This window comes from Xenopus laevis, chromosome 4S (assembly GCF_017654675.1).
Source record: "Xenopus laevis strain J_2021 chromosome 4S, Xenopus_laevis_v10.1, whole genome shotgun sequence".
Lineage (NCBI taxonomy): Eukaryota > Metazoa > Chordata > Amphibia > Anura > Pipidae > Xenopus > Xenopus laevis.
Genome location: NC_054378.1, coordinates 76,511,838 through 76,527,762, shown reverse-complemented (window position 1 = coordinate 76,527,762; position 15,925 = coordinate 76,511,838). Strand labels below are relative to the sequence as shown.

The 15,925-nt window shown below is 41.3% G+C and overlaps 2 protein-coding genes across 2 annotated transcripts in view; one reads left to right on the top strand and one right to left on the bottom strand.

Moving 5' to 3' along the window:
• The window catches only part of rab3b.S (RAB3B, member RAS oncogene family S homeolog), a 41,283-nt gene extending 25,585 nt beyond the window's left edge, over positions 1–15,698 (top strand). Inside the window, exons 4-5 of the mRNA XM_018260900.2 lie at positions 554–678; positions 13,522–15,698. Of these exons, the coding sequence (XP_018116389.1) occupies positions 554–678; positions 13,522–13,703 (307 nt within the window). The 3' untranslated portion in view covers positions 13,704–15,698. The remainder of the gene's footprint in view (positions 1–553; positions 679–13,521) is intronic.
• On the bottom strand, positions 7,174–12,445 carry LOC121393314. Its single transcript, XM_041561476.1, has 2 exons — positions 11,767–12,445; positions 7,174–11,678 (listed from the first exon to the last, which is right to left on the bottom strand). Exon 2 carries the CDS (start codon positions 10,350–10,352, stop codon positions 7,497–7,499), a length of 2,856 nt encoding a protein of 951 aa, XP_041417410.1. The 5' UTR covers positions 10,353–11,678; positions 11,767–12,445; the 3' UTR covers positions 7,174–7,496.
• Positions 15,699–15,925: the final 227 nt, after the last annotated feature.

Below are 15,925 nucleotides of genomic sequence, written 5' to 3'. Positions count from 1 at the left end.
ACACTCCACATTTCAATGTGCCCCCTCCAGTTGATTGAACATGTTTACTTGCCGGATCCGCTGGTGTAAGTAGCTCCCTCATATTCCTGTTGCGCTTATATCCAAATCTCATCTTTTTTACCAATTTCGACATATCCGGATCCGTGCTCAGCAAAGGCCAAAACTGCAAAAGAGACTTTTTAATTAGAGGAGTACAGGGCCCATATGTCCCATTGGGGACCAAAACGTCACGTCGGATACATATGCAATAACACTTATTTCAACTACTTGCAAAATCCTGGTGTTGCTGGTCTTTCTTTATATATATATATATATATATATATATATATATATATATATATATATATATATATATATATACATATATATATATATATATATATATATATATGTGTGTGTGTGTGAAAATGACAAAAGAGCTGAGAGCTCTGTGTTTGGAGGTCTAGCAAAAGATCTGGCAGAAATGTTTAAGGTGCAAATGTTTATTTCATGCTATTATTTTCCCTGATCATATATAACCAAACTGTAATTTCACTCTCTTATTCTTTTTCAGGGCCACCCAGATTAAAACATACTCCTGGGACAATGCACAGGTCATTTTGGTGGGAAATAAATGTGACATGGAAGAGGAAAGGATTATCGCTCCAGAAAAAGGAAAGCACCTTGCTGATCATCTGGGTATGTGTTATACAATAGCTCCACCTGCTGGTCAGTTGCAGAGAGAGGTTACATAGAGATTAAAAATAGTACAGGTGTGTTACCTGTTATCCAGAATGCTCGGGACCTGGGGATTTCCAGATAACAGATCTTTCCGTAATTTGGATCATCATACCTTAACTCTACTAGGAAATCATTTAAACATTTAATAAACCCAATAGGCTGGTTTTGCTTGCAATAAGGATTAATTATATCTTAGTTTGGATTAAGTACAAGGTACTGTTTTATTATTAAAGAGAATGTTTTTTAAAAAAAATTGATTATTTTATTATAATGCAGTCTATGGGAGACAGCCTTTCTGTAATTCGGAGCATTCTTGATGCTGGGTTTCCGGATAGCAGATCACATACCTGTATAAAAAATGAGCAAAATGGCCAATGTTTTTGTCTTACACTCAGACTCGGACTGTAGGCTTTTCAAATACACAGATTCCTAAATAGGGACTGGAGGTTTAACTATAGGGATTCAGTACTGCTAATAGGGTAGGAAAGAATAAAAGATTTATATTTTAGGGCATTGTTTTTAGGATGTAAAGAAATAACTGAGGTCTTCAAATCACTATGAGGGTGGGACCTTCAACATGCTCAATAATTACATTATTAATTAGGTTGTTTAGGAGGATAAATATCTTTATACTTGGAGACCAACCCGCCACATGCATGTATAAGGGTGTCATTAGATGTGGGAAAACATTAGCTTTGATTGCATTTTTAAGCATGGGTGGGTACAAAGGTGGGCAGCTGTGTAAATATCTTTATTCAGAAAAAAATTGCAATCGGTTTTGGGTTTCACTACTTGGAAACGCACTAGTTGTTTGTAACTGGGGAAATGCAAGGGAGTGGTAGGTCACTCTTCTATAATGTCAAATGCACAGGCTTGCGATGTTAATCTACTGTGCATGCAGTCACTACAGGACAGCTGCAATAGATCCCTGGAAAATCCTTGGAGATGGAGGTGAGTTTAGCCATTATATTCACAGGGGGGCAGGCCTGCACTAAGATTCAAAAGAGACCCAGGCATTTCAAGTACACTGAGGCCCAAACAGTTCCCTAAAGGCCCAATAAAAAGTGTCTGTTTATAACATCTTACAGCAGCCAGAATGCCAGTCCCAGCCTGCTAGTAGATAGCACTTTCTTTGCCCTTTAAGTTTACCCAAGTAATTGTTGTTATCAGCAGGTTCATAGGCACCTCCTGTACTTGGTATAGCATGTGTGTGATTGTCTAGGTCGATCATTCTTCCTTTTAACTAACTTCCCAGCAGGGGCGATCCTGGCCCCTCCGCCGCCTGAGGCAGCAGCAGATACTGCCCCCCCTCCCCTGGAAATTCGCTCTTAAAGTACCAGGAGCAGCATTTTTGCTGCCCCTGGTATCTAGTGGGGTGCTGCCGCCTGAGGCGACAGCCTCAACTCGCCTCATTGGCGATGCGCCCCTGCTTCCCAGCACCTGTATTTAATTTAGGAGGTGGTGCAGATTTCACCTAAAGCCTCTATCCTATTATTTAATAGATGCCATCTGTTGAAAATATTTCACATCCGCTTGCTGTGGGCTATAGCTGTCATTATTCTCAGTGAGACAAGTCCTCATTACAATTTAGTTGCAAGTGACATGAAATTGCAATGGAGTATGATCCACCTGCTTGTCATTATCATCTTTCCATCATAAAGCAGTTCAAATTAGTATTAGATGACAAAGGCAGCTAATGATTTTGTCAAACACAGAGAATGTACACAGTCAGCTGAATTATAGGATTCCTCTCTGCTTCAAGTCCCAGCTGATTATGTGCATTGTAAATGTTCTCTATAGAAAATTCCACTAGTCATCAGTCTACATTGTAACACACAGGAGAGGCTTTACCCCGGTATCTGCAGCATGAGCACCCAAATCTAGGCTATACAATCCCTATTGTACACTGCAGAGGTGGAATATAGCGATTACACTTGGTACATGTGAGGAACAAGCCGCACCTTTATCAACATTACTGAGACAAATCTGTTATAAGCAGAACCAGTACACCATGTAGAGGTATGAAAGAATTAAAGGGACACAGTCACTGAATATTTGTAATAACCATATCCTTGAATTATTCCATCTTGCAAAATGGAACTTCTTCAAAAGTCCCCAGCCTTCAATTAAATTAACTCGCTGTGTGTGCTAGCCTGCTTTGCTTTACTACTTGATATTTTGGGGGGTGCCATCTCCCTTAGGCTTTTAAGCACCAAGCGGAACCAGCACTGAAGGGCCTGAGTGTGCACGTGACCTCTCTGTACTGGACAGTCAATATTCATTGGGCTAGTGGGCCTTTGTGTACTGAAATGCCAGGGAGTTTTATGAATCTCAGTCCAGACCTGGCAGTGAGGGTTGACCGATGATGGAAGGGCCATGGAAGTCAGGTACACTGGTGGGCCCATGGGTCTCCAGTCAGACACTAGGTGCCTTACTTGTAGGTCAGTGCCTGCATTTCCCATTACTCTTTGAACGAGATAGACACTTGGATGGAGGTGACTTATATGCACAAAAATAGTGAACATATAGCCAATAGTAATGGAAATGGAGCAGTAGGTGCCTTGCATTATTAATTTCTGTCAAGTTGTGCCTCCACCAAGAAAGAGGACCCCTGAGGGAGTAGAAAGAAAGCACATATAAAGTTTTGTATGTATATAAAGTGTTGTTTGGATGAGCCTGTCCACTCATTTGGCAGGGTCACCAAAACGAGAGGATCTTTTCTGATATGACCACCCTGAGGTGCATAATTTTTAGCTGATCTGTTGGTTTGGACCTCGGTTAAAATTATTGGATGACAACAATGGCAATGCACCTGAGTGGGGTCAGATTTAACAAACCAATGTAGTCCTCACCCAATGGGATTTTTAACCCTGCCCACTCAATATGTGGCCAATTTTTTTTAGGCAACATATCAGTCCGCTGGCTCTTCAAATTGGCAGCTTTTAGATGCAAAGTCATTCTCTTAAAGGAGAACTAAACCCCTTTGGCGCTAAAATCCCTCCCCCTCCCCTGTGTTGCCCCCCCCCTCCCTCCTGGCCTACCTCCCCCCCCTCCCGGGCAAATGCCCCTTCGTTGCTATTTACCCCTCGGCGCAGGACCTGTCCACGGAGTTCACAGGCGCCATCTTCTCCCGTGCGGTCTTCTTCCTGTATTGCCCGGCGTTTGGCGGTGCATGCGCAGTAGGAGGCATTTGCCGGTTCAGCTCTGCTGCGCATGCGCCGAAAGTCACAAAGTTTTCCGATTTCTTTTTTTGGAAACGTTGTGACTTACGGCGCATGCACAGTAGAGCTGAACCGGTATATGCCTTCTACTGCGCATGCATTTTTGGGGAATGGTAAAAACAACCCCATGCTATAACAAAAGCAATACGTAACACCATAACAAATTAGGATCTTTTGACATAAAGGGCATTCGATTAGCAATGTTATAAGTTATACAAAGATTCTCAAAAAAAGATTGTTTCAGACAAAGACTATGGGCGGTGGGAACAAGTAAACTGTGATAGGTGTTGCAATTGATAATGACCATGTGAAATATATATGAACCATAACAGAATTGATAATGACCATGTGAAATATATATGAACCATAACAGAAGTACTATCAATGTATGCCTGCAGTGCAGCACAACATGTTTATCTGTAGATTCAAGCTGATATTTAATGAACATGGCCGTGTACCAAAAGAAATACAAGCCAAAGCTGTATCTGTGACGCATTTCAAGAGAATTTGCAGAAATCGCACTGGTGCAAATAATCCTCTGCTATTAAATTAGCCATATGGTAAAATGCAAGCACTGGTATATTTGCCATGTAAAAAGTGCACAAGATTCAAAACCAAGTCAAAATGTGACTGCAGCTGGAATTATGCAGCTCCTTTTTCCAATCCAATAGGGGTAATTTAAAAGGTTCAACAAATCACCATGTTTTTTGCATTTTTCCACTCAACACCTGGGGCATAGTACTTTTATCTGCATACAGGGCTGGGGTGTAGGACTTGTACTTCCCTGAATACAGTGCTAGAAAGTGTCCCCCCTCTCCAACCCCATACCCACTTGACCCCTTCAGACCTTGTCAGCAGCTTATTGACCTTGCATGGAGTCTGTGCCCGACTGAAAGTGTTTTTTCAGTTTCTCGGGAAAGAATCTGATCTGTGCATTGTAGTAAGCATTAATATGAGTTTATTTTGCAGAGAGCCCAGAACACTGAGCAGCTGCAATTTAATTCATTTGTAACAATTTATGATGAGCAAAAGTACAATTGTAACTATTTAAGATAAGTAAGTCTCTTGGGAGACTCACAACTTAAAGGGCAATTTCACTTTCATTAGCAAAACTGCTATAACACATAAAACATTGCCCTAAACTCCCAGAAATGTGTTTGAAAGTTCATAACCAGCCACATTTTGTAAAATGGACATGCGAATTAAGGGTGTGGTCATACAATGGCTGTTGAATACATTTTGCCACACTGCAAATTCTCCACACTGCACTTGGAGAATTTTAGTGAATACAAAATTCTCCAAATGTGTCCCCTAATTTAGATATTCAGATTTTTTTTTTGGGTGGGGGGGAAATAGCACCAACTGTAAATGCTAATTTGTCAAGTTGCAGGCTTGGATAAATGATTAGAATTCAGAATCCGAATATTGTATAATTGCTGGTATTGGGTCAAATCTCAAACCAAAAACCTATATTTGGTTTATCCATAATTAAAGAAATCATGGATGGACACCAAATCTAAACATCATGGGGGCTCAATTTTGAGTCCTGGCCTAACTCAGAGCTATCCTTCAGCTTATAAAAAAACCTTTAGTGTTTTGTGAAAGATCTTTTTTGCTGTATGTCTGCTCATAACCCATTAAAGGATTGTTCTAGGCAGCTATTGTGCCTGATTATTTTGTTGGTCTCATTGACAGGTGTTGAAGTGTATTGTGCGTAAGTACAGTAACTATGGGGTTAGTCAAGTTAAATATTAGTCCAGCAGAAAGAGCAGTGATCAGTGAAATAGCACAGTGTCCTAAACTTCAATGTGCTGGTGAAGCTCATATCCACAGAAATGAAGTTGCTGATTACAAAGAGATATTATTCATGCTTTTAAAAAGGCTGTTTCATAATTTTGTTCTGGAATTCAGCCCCATCTACCTTCTTGTATATTTCTGGTATGGCGCTATCATCTTTGCATATGAACTCAAATATTTGCTCATAGAAGGCGCCTGATCTGTTATGAAGTCAAACACCCCAGGGATATTTTGATAGAACATCTATTATGGTTAAAATATATTTCACATGATCATTATCATTTGCAAAACTTATTATAAATACATGATTTCTCTACAGTTGGGAGTCTATGTACAAGATGTAAAAAAAAAGGAAATATTAAACAATTCTGTTTCAATAATATGATATTTTCCAGAGATGGAGTTTGTCCTGTGCTATTCTATAGGGAGTCATAAGGAGGAGAAGGCAACAAACTGTCCATTATAATTTAATATTACCACTGAAAATATAAGAACTACAACTTTGACAGTTTATCACCCACTAATTATAAACTGTAACCAGTTTTTTCTAAGTTTTCCAAGCAAGGGGATAAAGGGATTGTGGTACTTTATAGACTTTTGTAGACTTTGTACACTGCTTTTAAATTATCAAGGGTCAGCTCACTGCACTATTATGCCTAGTTAGGTATTTAATATAAAACTGATCTTGATCCTCTCTATACACTCATGGATTAGAATTTACCATTTAGCTAAAGAAAATATTTTATGTCTTAGAAAACCTTAATATCCTAAAGCATTAAAAAACAGAGTGAGTAGTGCCAGGTGAGTTTGCATCGGCTGGGCTGTTTTGTAGGTGTGGGTCCATATTGGGAATCCGGTGCACATGGCCCACTGCAGGAAAATTTGGTAAATGTGTAATATCAACCCTGGCTTTGCGGGCTAGGATGATGAAATGCCGGGCATGTGGCAAACCTAGTGGGATGGGCGAATTTGACCCGTTTCATCAAAACTGTGCTGCCAGCGAAATGTCGCAGACACCCATTAATGTCTATGGGTGTCAAAATATTTGACACACAGTGAATTTTTTTTGACACGCGTCATTTTTTTTCGCAATGCAAGTCTATGAGCATCATTTCCACGGCGAAAAAATTCGCCCATCCCCAAGTCACCTACCCCATAGCTTGCTTTCAGCACTGATCATATGCCATTATCTCCATAACCTTCCTTAATTTTAATGTCTTCACCATATATGTGCCCTTCTGCAAATCTCTTTCCCCTGTTTTACATCCAAGTCCTTCAGGTTATTTTCCATCACCACAACCCCAGAGGCTAGGATTGCCACCTGGCTGTTATTTTAGGGGAAAAAAGATAAATATATAGGAAGGCCGGTATTTTTTTTCCAGAAAAGGTGGCAACCCTACCTGAGGCAAAGAAGCTGGGCATGCATTGAGTAAATTTATACTTACCGTAATTTACTTTTCCCTTAGTCCCTACGGCAGCAACCATGAGATTTATTCTTTGCAACCTGCTATGTAGGACAATGAAGAGAAAAGGTTAATTAACCCCACCCATAAATAGGCACTCCCCCTAGAAATCACCAGTGAAATAATGAGAAAACACCTAATGCTTAATATCTTTTATTATTTGGGCGGGGAATTCTTGCTGCCGTAGGGACTAAGGGAAAAGTAAATTACGGTAAGTATAAATTTACTCATTCCCTTACGTCCCTGTACGGCAGCAACCATGAGAGTTAGCGAGCAATAAGGGTGGGTTCCAAGGTTATATCACCCTCTGGAGGATCCTACTGCCAAAGGAAGCTTCCTGAGCAGCTAAGATGTCCACCCTATAGTGTCGCACAAAAGTGTTTGGGTTACTCCATGTTGCTGCTTTGCAGATATTATCCATAGATACTCCTGCGACTTCTGCCCATGACGTGGACATTTTTCTTGTCGAATGAGCTGCAATCTGGAATGGAGGAAGACGATCTTCCTTGATATATGCCATCTGAATCGTCTCTTTAATCCACCTTGCCAAAGATGGTTTAGAAGCCTTTAGACCTTTATTCTTCCCTGCAAAACTGATGAATAGATTTTCGTCTTTACGAAACTCCTTGGTGCGATTCACATATATTTTTAGACTTCTTCCCACATCAAGAAACTGAAGCTGATCGTCCTTTTCTTGAGTCTCTTGATTAATATAGGGTAATATGATCTCTTGGTTAGTATTGGATAAGGATGCCACTTTAGGTCTGAAGAAAGGAAGAGGTTTCAAAACTACCCGATCTTGAAGGAAAACCAAGTACGGTTCTTTGGATGACAGAGCTTGCAATTCTCCAATACGTTTGGCTGAAGTGATGGCCACTAGAAAAAGAGCTTTGAAAGATAAACATTTTATAGAACAACTCTCCAATGGCTCATAAGGGGAAACACAAAGATTCTTAAGGACAAGTGCCAAATCCCAAGAAGGAAGGGGTTGAAAAATCTTAGGTCGAATCTTAGATATGGCCTTTACAAACCTTTTGATAAGTGGAATTGAAGCAAGGGATTTACCCCAAAAAGCAGAAAGAGCTGAGATCTGAACTTTGATTGTATTAACTGCTAATCCCTTGTCGAAACCTTCTTGAAGAAATTTTAACAAGTTAGGAATTGAAGGCTGGTCGCTTGCAACCTTTTTCCCGCTACACCAGGCTCTAAATACTTTCCAGATCCTGCTATAGATCTTATTTGTAGAATCTCTTCTAGATTGTACAAGGATATTAATTACCTCCGGGGAAATATCCTGTGACTCTAAAAGGGACCTATCAGATTCCAGGCCGTTAGCCGAAGTCTGGGGAGGTCGTGGCAAACAATTGGACCTTGAGTCAGGAGTTTCGGAACTTGAGGAAGGACCCAATATTCCTTCCTGGCCATCCTCATCAACAGTGAGAACCAGACTCTCCTTGGCCAGAAAGGTGTTATCAAGATGGTCTTCACTTGTTCCTCCTTGATCTTCTGAATGACCCTGAGGATCATGGAAATTGGTGGGAATATGTAGACCTGGTGAAAACTCCACCTGATTGACATCGCGTCTAGGAAATCTGGGTGATCCTGCCTGTTCAGGGAACAGAACGTTCTCAGCTTGCGATTTTTCCTGGTCGCCATTAAATCTATAGCTGGAAGTCCCCAGCGTCTCGTAATTTTCAAGAATATTTCTTGATTCAGAGACCATTCCCCCGGTCTGAATGCATTTCTGCTTAGATGATCTGCTAAGATGTTGTTCTCTCCCTTTATGTGCACAGCCATAATACTGGGTATATTGGTCTCTGCCCACTCCATAATCTTCCGTATCTCCTTGCTCAATAAGGGAGCTCTGGTTCCCCCTTGCTTGTTTATATATGCCACTGTGGTAGAATTGTCTGACATGATTTTCAGATGTTTCCCTCTGAGATGTCGTTCTAACGCCAAGATTGCCTTGAAGACTGCTCTCATTTCTCTGAAGTTTGATGACATAGTCCTTTCCATTGGACTCCAGACACCTTGTGCTGTTAATTGGTTCAGATGGGCCCCCCATCCTGATTGGGAAGCATCTGTTGTGAGAACTAACCAATTCATCTGTTGGAAAGATAATCCCTGTGTAAGATTGAGATCCTGAAGCCACCATTGAAGCCGGTGTCTCGTCTCTCTGCTGAGAAAAAACTTCTTCTCCAAGGAAGAAGGCTGGCGATCCCATCTGAGGAGAACCTCCGCCTGAAGGGGCCTCATGTGAAATTTCGCCCATGGTACAGCATCGATCGTCGCTGTCATAAGACCGAGCACCCTCATCAATTCTCTGAGAGAGGAATGCGGTCTGGCAATGATCTGTTGGACTGATTGCTTGAGACTGAGAACTTTCTCTGGTGGTAAAAAAACTTTCATCTTGACTGAATTGATTTCCATCCCCAGGAATTTCATTACTCTGGATGGATGTAACGATGACTTCTCCCAATTTATTATCCAACCTAGTTGTACAAGGAAGGTAATCACTCTGTCCAAATGTTTCTGAAGCAGGGATGCTGATATAGCTGTGACAAGCCAATCGTCCAGATAGGGAATTATCGTAATCCCTTCTTCCCTCAATACAGCTGCCATTGTTGTTACAATCTTGGTGAACACTCGGGGAGCTGTTGTTATTCCGAAGGGCAGTACACGAAATTGAAAATGACGAAGCTCCCCTCCCATGTACAGAGCTATTCGTAGGAATCTTCTGTGGTCCTTGAAAAGAGGCACATGAAGATAGGCGTCCTTGAGGTCTAAAGAAGCCATATAGTCTCCTTGATCTAAGAGCTTTATAGCCGATCTGATATTTTCCATACGGAAAGCCAACTTTTGGATGAACTGGTTGACAAACCTCAAATCTATTATTGTGCGGAAGCTCCCATTTGGTTTTGGTACCAAAAAAACCCTTGAGTAAGTACCTAGAAATTCCTGGGATGGAGGCACTGGTTCGAGAACCCTGGCAGCAAGGAATTCTGTTATTGCCTTCTCTAAAGCTCCCTGTTTTACTGGCGATGCAATGGGTGTTATAAGAATCCTGTGTGGAGGAAAACAAAGAAATTCTACTTTGTATCCTTCTTGTATCAGTTTCAGGATCCAAGCATCTGAAATCCTTTCTTCCCATTCTTGATAAAACGCCCTCAATCTTCCTCCCACCGGAAGACCACTTCTGGCGTCAGAAAGATGTTTTCTTTTTCTGCTCAGCAGACTTACTCTCTCCTCTGTATCTGTTGTATCTGCCTCTGAAGGAGTGGAAGGAACTAACTTCTGTTTTCTTTCCGCTTCTCTGAAAGGAGTCTCTTTTCGGTGAGGGACGTCTATTCCGAAAAAAATAGTTCTTCTTTCTCTTATTGAAGTTCTCCTGAGGCAATCGTTTACTTTTGGCTCCTGACAGTGACTCTAGCAGTTTGTCTAGTTCTGCCCCAAAAAGATGACCCGGCTCAAAGGCCATAGCACAGAGACTATTCTTTGAAATAACATCTGCCGGCCATGTTCTCAGCCATAGAGCCCGTCTGGCTGCAGTAGATAATGCCATAGCTTTGGCTGCCAATTTTATCCCTTCAATAGATGCATCACACAGAAAATCCACTGCTGTAGAAATTTTAGATAGGGATCCAAGCAATTCCTCCCTAGGAACTTTATTACTTATGTCTTCAATAAGTTGTCTTAGCCAGAATCTTGAGGAGCGAGCTACCCCTGAGGCTGCTAAAGCTGGCTTACAGGAAGCCGCTGCCGCTGTATAGGAGCGTTTAAGTAAGCTTTCCACTTTCCGATCCATCGGATCTTTTAGGCCAGACCCGTCTTCCACTGGGATGACCGTTTTCTTTGATAGCCTTGCTACCGCAACATCCACCTTTGGTGGAGATTCCCACTTCTCCAGCTCCTCTTCTTGGATAGGAAACAACAACTTGTGTCTCTTTGTAATGGATGGGGCTTTCTCAGGATTTTTCCACTCTCTTTCCATGAGTTCCTTCATGACAGGATGAACAGGGAAAGATCTTGATCTTTTAGCTGAAGAAGAGGAACTCTGGGAATCTTTCTCATCAGCAATATCCATGGTAGCTTTTACTTTCTTAACTAATCTTGCTGTATTCTCAACAGAAAAAAGAGCTAATTCATCCTCCTCCTCAGATGATGAATCTTCCTCCGTATCTTCCAAGAACCAGTGATTGGCTAATGAGGGAGAATCTTCAGCAACAACATTACACTGTGTATTCGGATCCACTCGCATCTGGTCTAAAATTTCTTTCAAAGAAGTCTTAACAACATCCTTAATCCAATCTGTAGAGGGAGTAATAGTATCCTTCTGAGCCAAACTCGCCAAACATTCCTGGCAGAATCTCCTGTCACATCCATCAGGAAGCGGAGTATCACAAGCTCTACACTGAATGTGTTTCGATTTCTTATGCTTCTTAGCAACAGGAATCTCTTGCTGAGGAGGGATGGACATCTGAAAAAAACAATAACAGCAGACAATGAATACTTAAAATGTTCCCTAGGAACACACCCAGTACAATCCCTCCAGTCTCAGTCACTACCTTACAACCTGCCCAAGAGGCTGCAGCCTAGGCAGAGGAGACAGTTCAAAAGTATCACCAGCAGATCTGCAGACCTTGTCTGAACTGCGCTGAGAATACCACTGCATACCTGTAAATAGCCTCAGCTTCATTTGGTAATTGGCGCTCTTCGTGACGTCATCGCGTGCGCGCGCCCGTTCCGACGCGCGCACGTTCCGACGCGCGCCCGTTCTGACGCGCGCGCGCCCGTTCTGACGCGCGCGCGCCCGTTCCGACGCGCGTCTTACCGCGCGCGCGCGTCCTGGCGTCCATGCGTCCCACAGTGGAATAGTCGTCTCCATGTTTGAAGAAGGCAAACCCTCGGCTGCACAAAAAATTCCTCATGGAGGGCAACATAACCAAAGAGACCCCTTCACAGCCTCCGGATCTTCTACCCCTAGGGTAGTTCAATCCTATGGTCATCAAGTCTCCTGGAGACCTGGAACTTGACAGCCCTAGAAGGAAAGAAAAGAAATAATTAGTAACGGACAACAAACCTTCACTCTCCTACGCAGGTAGGACAAAAAAACACTGGTGATTTCTAGGGGGAGTGCCTATTTATGGGTGGGGTTAATTAACCTTTTCTCTTCATTGTCCTACATAGCAGGTTGCAAAGAATAAATCTCATGGTTGCTGCCGTACAGGGACGTAAGGGAAACATACATTTCTAACAGGTATAGATGTTTTAATTAAAAAAAATATATAGTTTTGTGTTTAATTTGCAAAGGGCATTTATTATACAGCTTTTTATGTGTGGTTGACAGGCCCGTTTTTATGAAAATGTTGCTATTGTTCTAGTTATTAGTAAATGCTATCAAACACAGTGCCTGTCTGTCTGTATTTTCTGAAATTCTCTGGTTCTGGTTAAAACTCTATAGCAAAAGCCAACTGAGAGAGAACTGACTTCTGCTACATTGTTTTTGTGAAAAGCAGAGAACAGAATGCAATAAACAAATTATGGTTTCACTTGCTCTTACTGGTTAAAATATAAGCCATTTTAAGTAGCGCATATTGAAAAGTTCATTTGGATTTTGTTTTCTTTCATTGTTTATAAAAGAAAAATCATTTTAGAACAGTTTTAAAAACAAGGACATTTCAGGGACAAGTTGTTTTGTCCCTTTCCTGAAAATTAAGGACACTGGCAGACATGATACAGTTCATGATATGTATTCATTTTTTTACCTAATATTTTCTTTTTTGCTCATTTTTTGCATCAGCAGCCATAATATTTATTACATGCTGGTATATAAACCTTAACATTGCTTTAGCCTATATATTCTGATGTGGAGCTTGGATATCTATGTTTGTTGAGATACTTTAGCAGAAAATGGAATTTCTTTAGATATATTGTACCAATTACTTGTGAATACATACATAGCACCATTTTGCTCCACAGCTTCATGACAGGGATAAAATTCTTGGCATGTGGGGCAACAAATTGTTTCCATACAAAAGAATATAAACTTTGATTTTATGCAAGAGTTATGCAAATTGTATCACTAATTAAACAATAATAGCCACCAAACAATTATAGCAACAACTTTAATGTGGTATATAGTAATTGTTCTACAGATTTTTTTTACATAAACCAGGCTATAACAACCATCTATGTTAAACAATAACACAATACACTGCTATGAAGAAATACATATTTAGTTTTCTAAATACAACTCTCATCTTAAGATGTTTCTCGCCTTCCATTCTATTTTTTATTTGTTTTTTATTTATTTATTGCAGGCTTTCAGTTCTTTGAAGCTAGTGCTAAGGAGAACATTCAGGTGAAGCAAGTGTTTGAGCGCCTGGTGGACATAATCTGTGACAAAATGTCAGAAAGCCTGGATACAGATCATCCTCCCGGAGGGAAAAACTTGCGTTTTACAGACACTGCTCCACCTGTACATCAGAAGTGTTCTTGCTGATCTGGGGCCACATACCCCACATACAAAGTTACAGTTGTGGCAAATGACTGACAGTACCAGATTTGGTCAGATACACTCAGCCTTCTTTTGGGCGTAGTTGTCAATGAAGCAGTTGTTACTATATATAGCTTCTTCCAATGCATCCCACTTTATTAGTACTTGGATTTTAGATAAGGGAGGGCTAGAAATAGTTTTTAAACATAAAATATCTTCCAGGTTAAACTTGTACTTTCCATGGCAAGGAGCCTAAAACATATTAAGGGAAATGCCATATTTCCCCAGGCAAGTCTACTTCTGCTAAACAAATACTGGGTCTCAGCAGCACTGACTTGCTTTGTGTGCGAAGAGCTTGCTTGTTTTTCTTCTTAACCCCTGCTTAGTTTAGGCTACATAATACCCTACCGCAAAGAGTCAGTAAAAAATTGGTGTGATCACTTTTTACACCATTTTTTACAGCACAGCTTCTTTGCTGTTTGAATTGATATTCGGTGGGTTAGGACAGGTCTGACAGTGTTGGCAGTAAAAACAATCAGCATGTTTATAAATAGAGTTTACCTAGTTTTAATGGATAATTACTGTAATTATGATTTATATAATACTGGGTGTCCGAAATACAGCTGCATTTTTAAACTCTGAAAATGAATATGGCCTGAAATGTCTTATATAATATATTTAGCTTAATGCACTAACTTAAATGGTCAGCATCTCAATAACAGTAATGTTTCAGTGCACAGGATCTTCACATCTTGGATTTTGTTAGGAGTCAGCGACACTGCTCATGCTCAGTGTGCTCTGGGGAGCTGTCGAGGCTATACTTGGGTTTTTCAGAAATCATCAAGCAAAAAATAGGTTTCCCTCACATAAACTGTCATAGAAACTGATAATGCAGAGCTGATTGTTAAATTCTGATGCAAATTACAGTTGCTTCTGATCTGCTGTGTAATGAGAACCTGAATTAATTACTAATCAGCCTTGTATCATTATTTTTATATTTACATTATATTTTGAGTTGGTCCCTAAATTCAGATAACGGACAAGTGGCATAGAGCATGTGCTGGGAATTAATAGAAAAGAAGATGGGGAGCTACTGGGGGCATATTTGGAGGCACCAATCTTCACTGCTAATGCGGTTGTGGTACACTGTCTACGGCTGGACACAATGTGCAACATCTTTCTTCTTTAGTTAAGACTGGGCTCCCAAGACACAGGGAAAAGTCAGGTGGGTCCCGTGGCACAGCTGACCCAGGCCCACTCCCCCAAGTCAGTACACGTGGGCACTGGCCCTCATCCCCCCGCCCCGATTGTGGCTGCAAGTAGGAAGTGTGGTTCATGTTGTGCAGGGAGGGGTGAGGTGGCTGGTACCATAGGGAGGAGCTTCAGCTAACAACCGGGGTGGGGGGCCCCCCGGACACCCCAGTCCAACACTGAATATAATTGCTTACCTGATACCCTGGGCCAGTGCTTCTGTTCTGTAAAAACGGCACCAGGGCATTTCTGCAGAAGATCCTAACTGCTATCTTCTTCAGCCCCTTCCCTCTTCTTTTAGGCCCAATCCAGACAGGCACATGCGCAGTGGAGTGAAAACTGAACTTAGATATTAAAAGCTGTCTTTTTCGCTTTACTGCACATGCATCTGCCTGGGGGAAAAATAGAGGAGGAAAAAAGATCAGTCCTAATCATCTTCTAAAGAAATACCCCAGGCCAATGCTCCTGGGCTGGTGCAGGAACACCAGCCCAGGGTATCAGGTAGGTTATTTATAATCACTGAGGGTGTCTAAAGGTGGCCATACACAATAAGATCTGCTTGTTTGGCTATTAGGATCTTTCCCTGAAATGCCCACCAAGGCAGGGCAATATTGGGTTATTATAGTGAAGGAAATGGGCGCCGACTGAACACATAGAAAAATCAAACCTCCCTGATAGTTATCTGGACGATTTTTGGCCTGAGATCGATCGGGGAGACCCGTCGGAAGCCCCTATACACAGGCAGATAAGCTGCCGAATCAGTCTAAAGGACCGATATCAACAGCTTTAATCTGCCTGTGTATGACCCCCTTTACATTTGGCACCTCCAGAGATTTTAACTTTAGTTCTCCTTTAACTACACAATTTATTTGACAACTTTTTAAATGATTTTTACTGTTTAAATGATTTATAGTAGCCATCCATTATATTGAGGGTCCAAGGTCCCAAGCATTCTGGATAACAGATTCCATACCGCT

Coding starts and splice junctions, on each gene's coding strand:
- LOC121393314 (XM_041561476.1), bottom strand. CDS start 10,352: ATGGGAAGAAAGGATTTCAGATGCTTGGATCCTGAAACTGATACAAGA.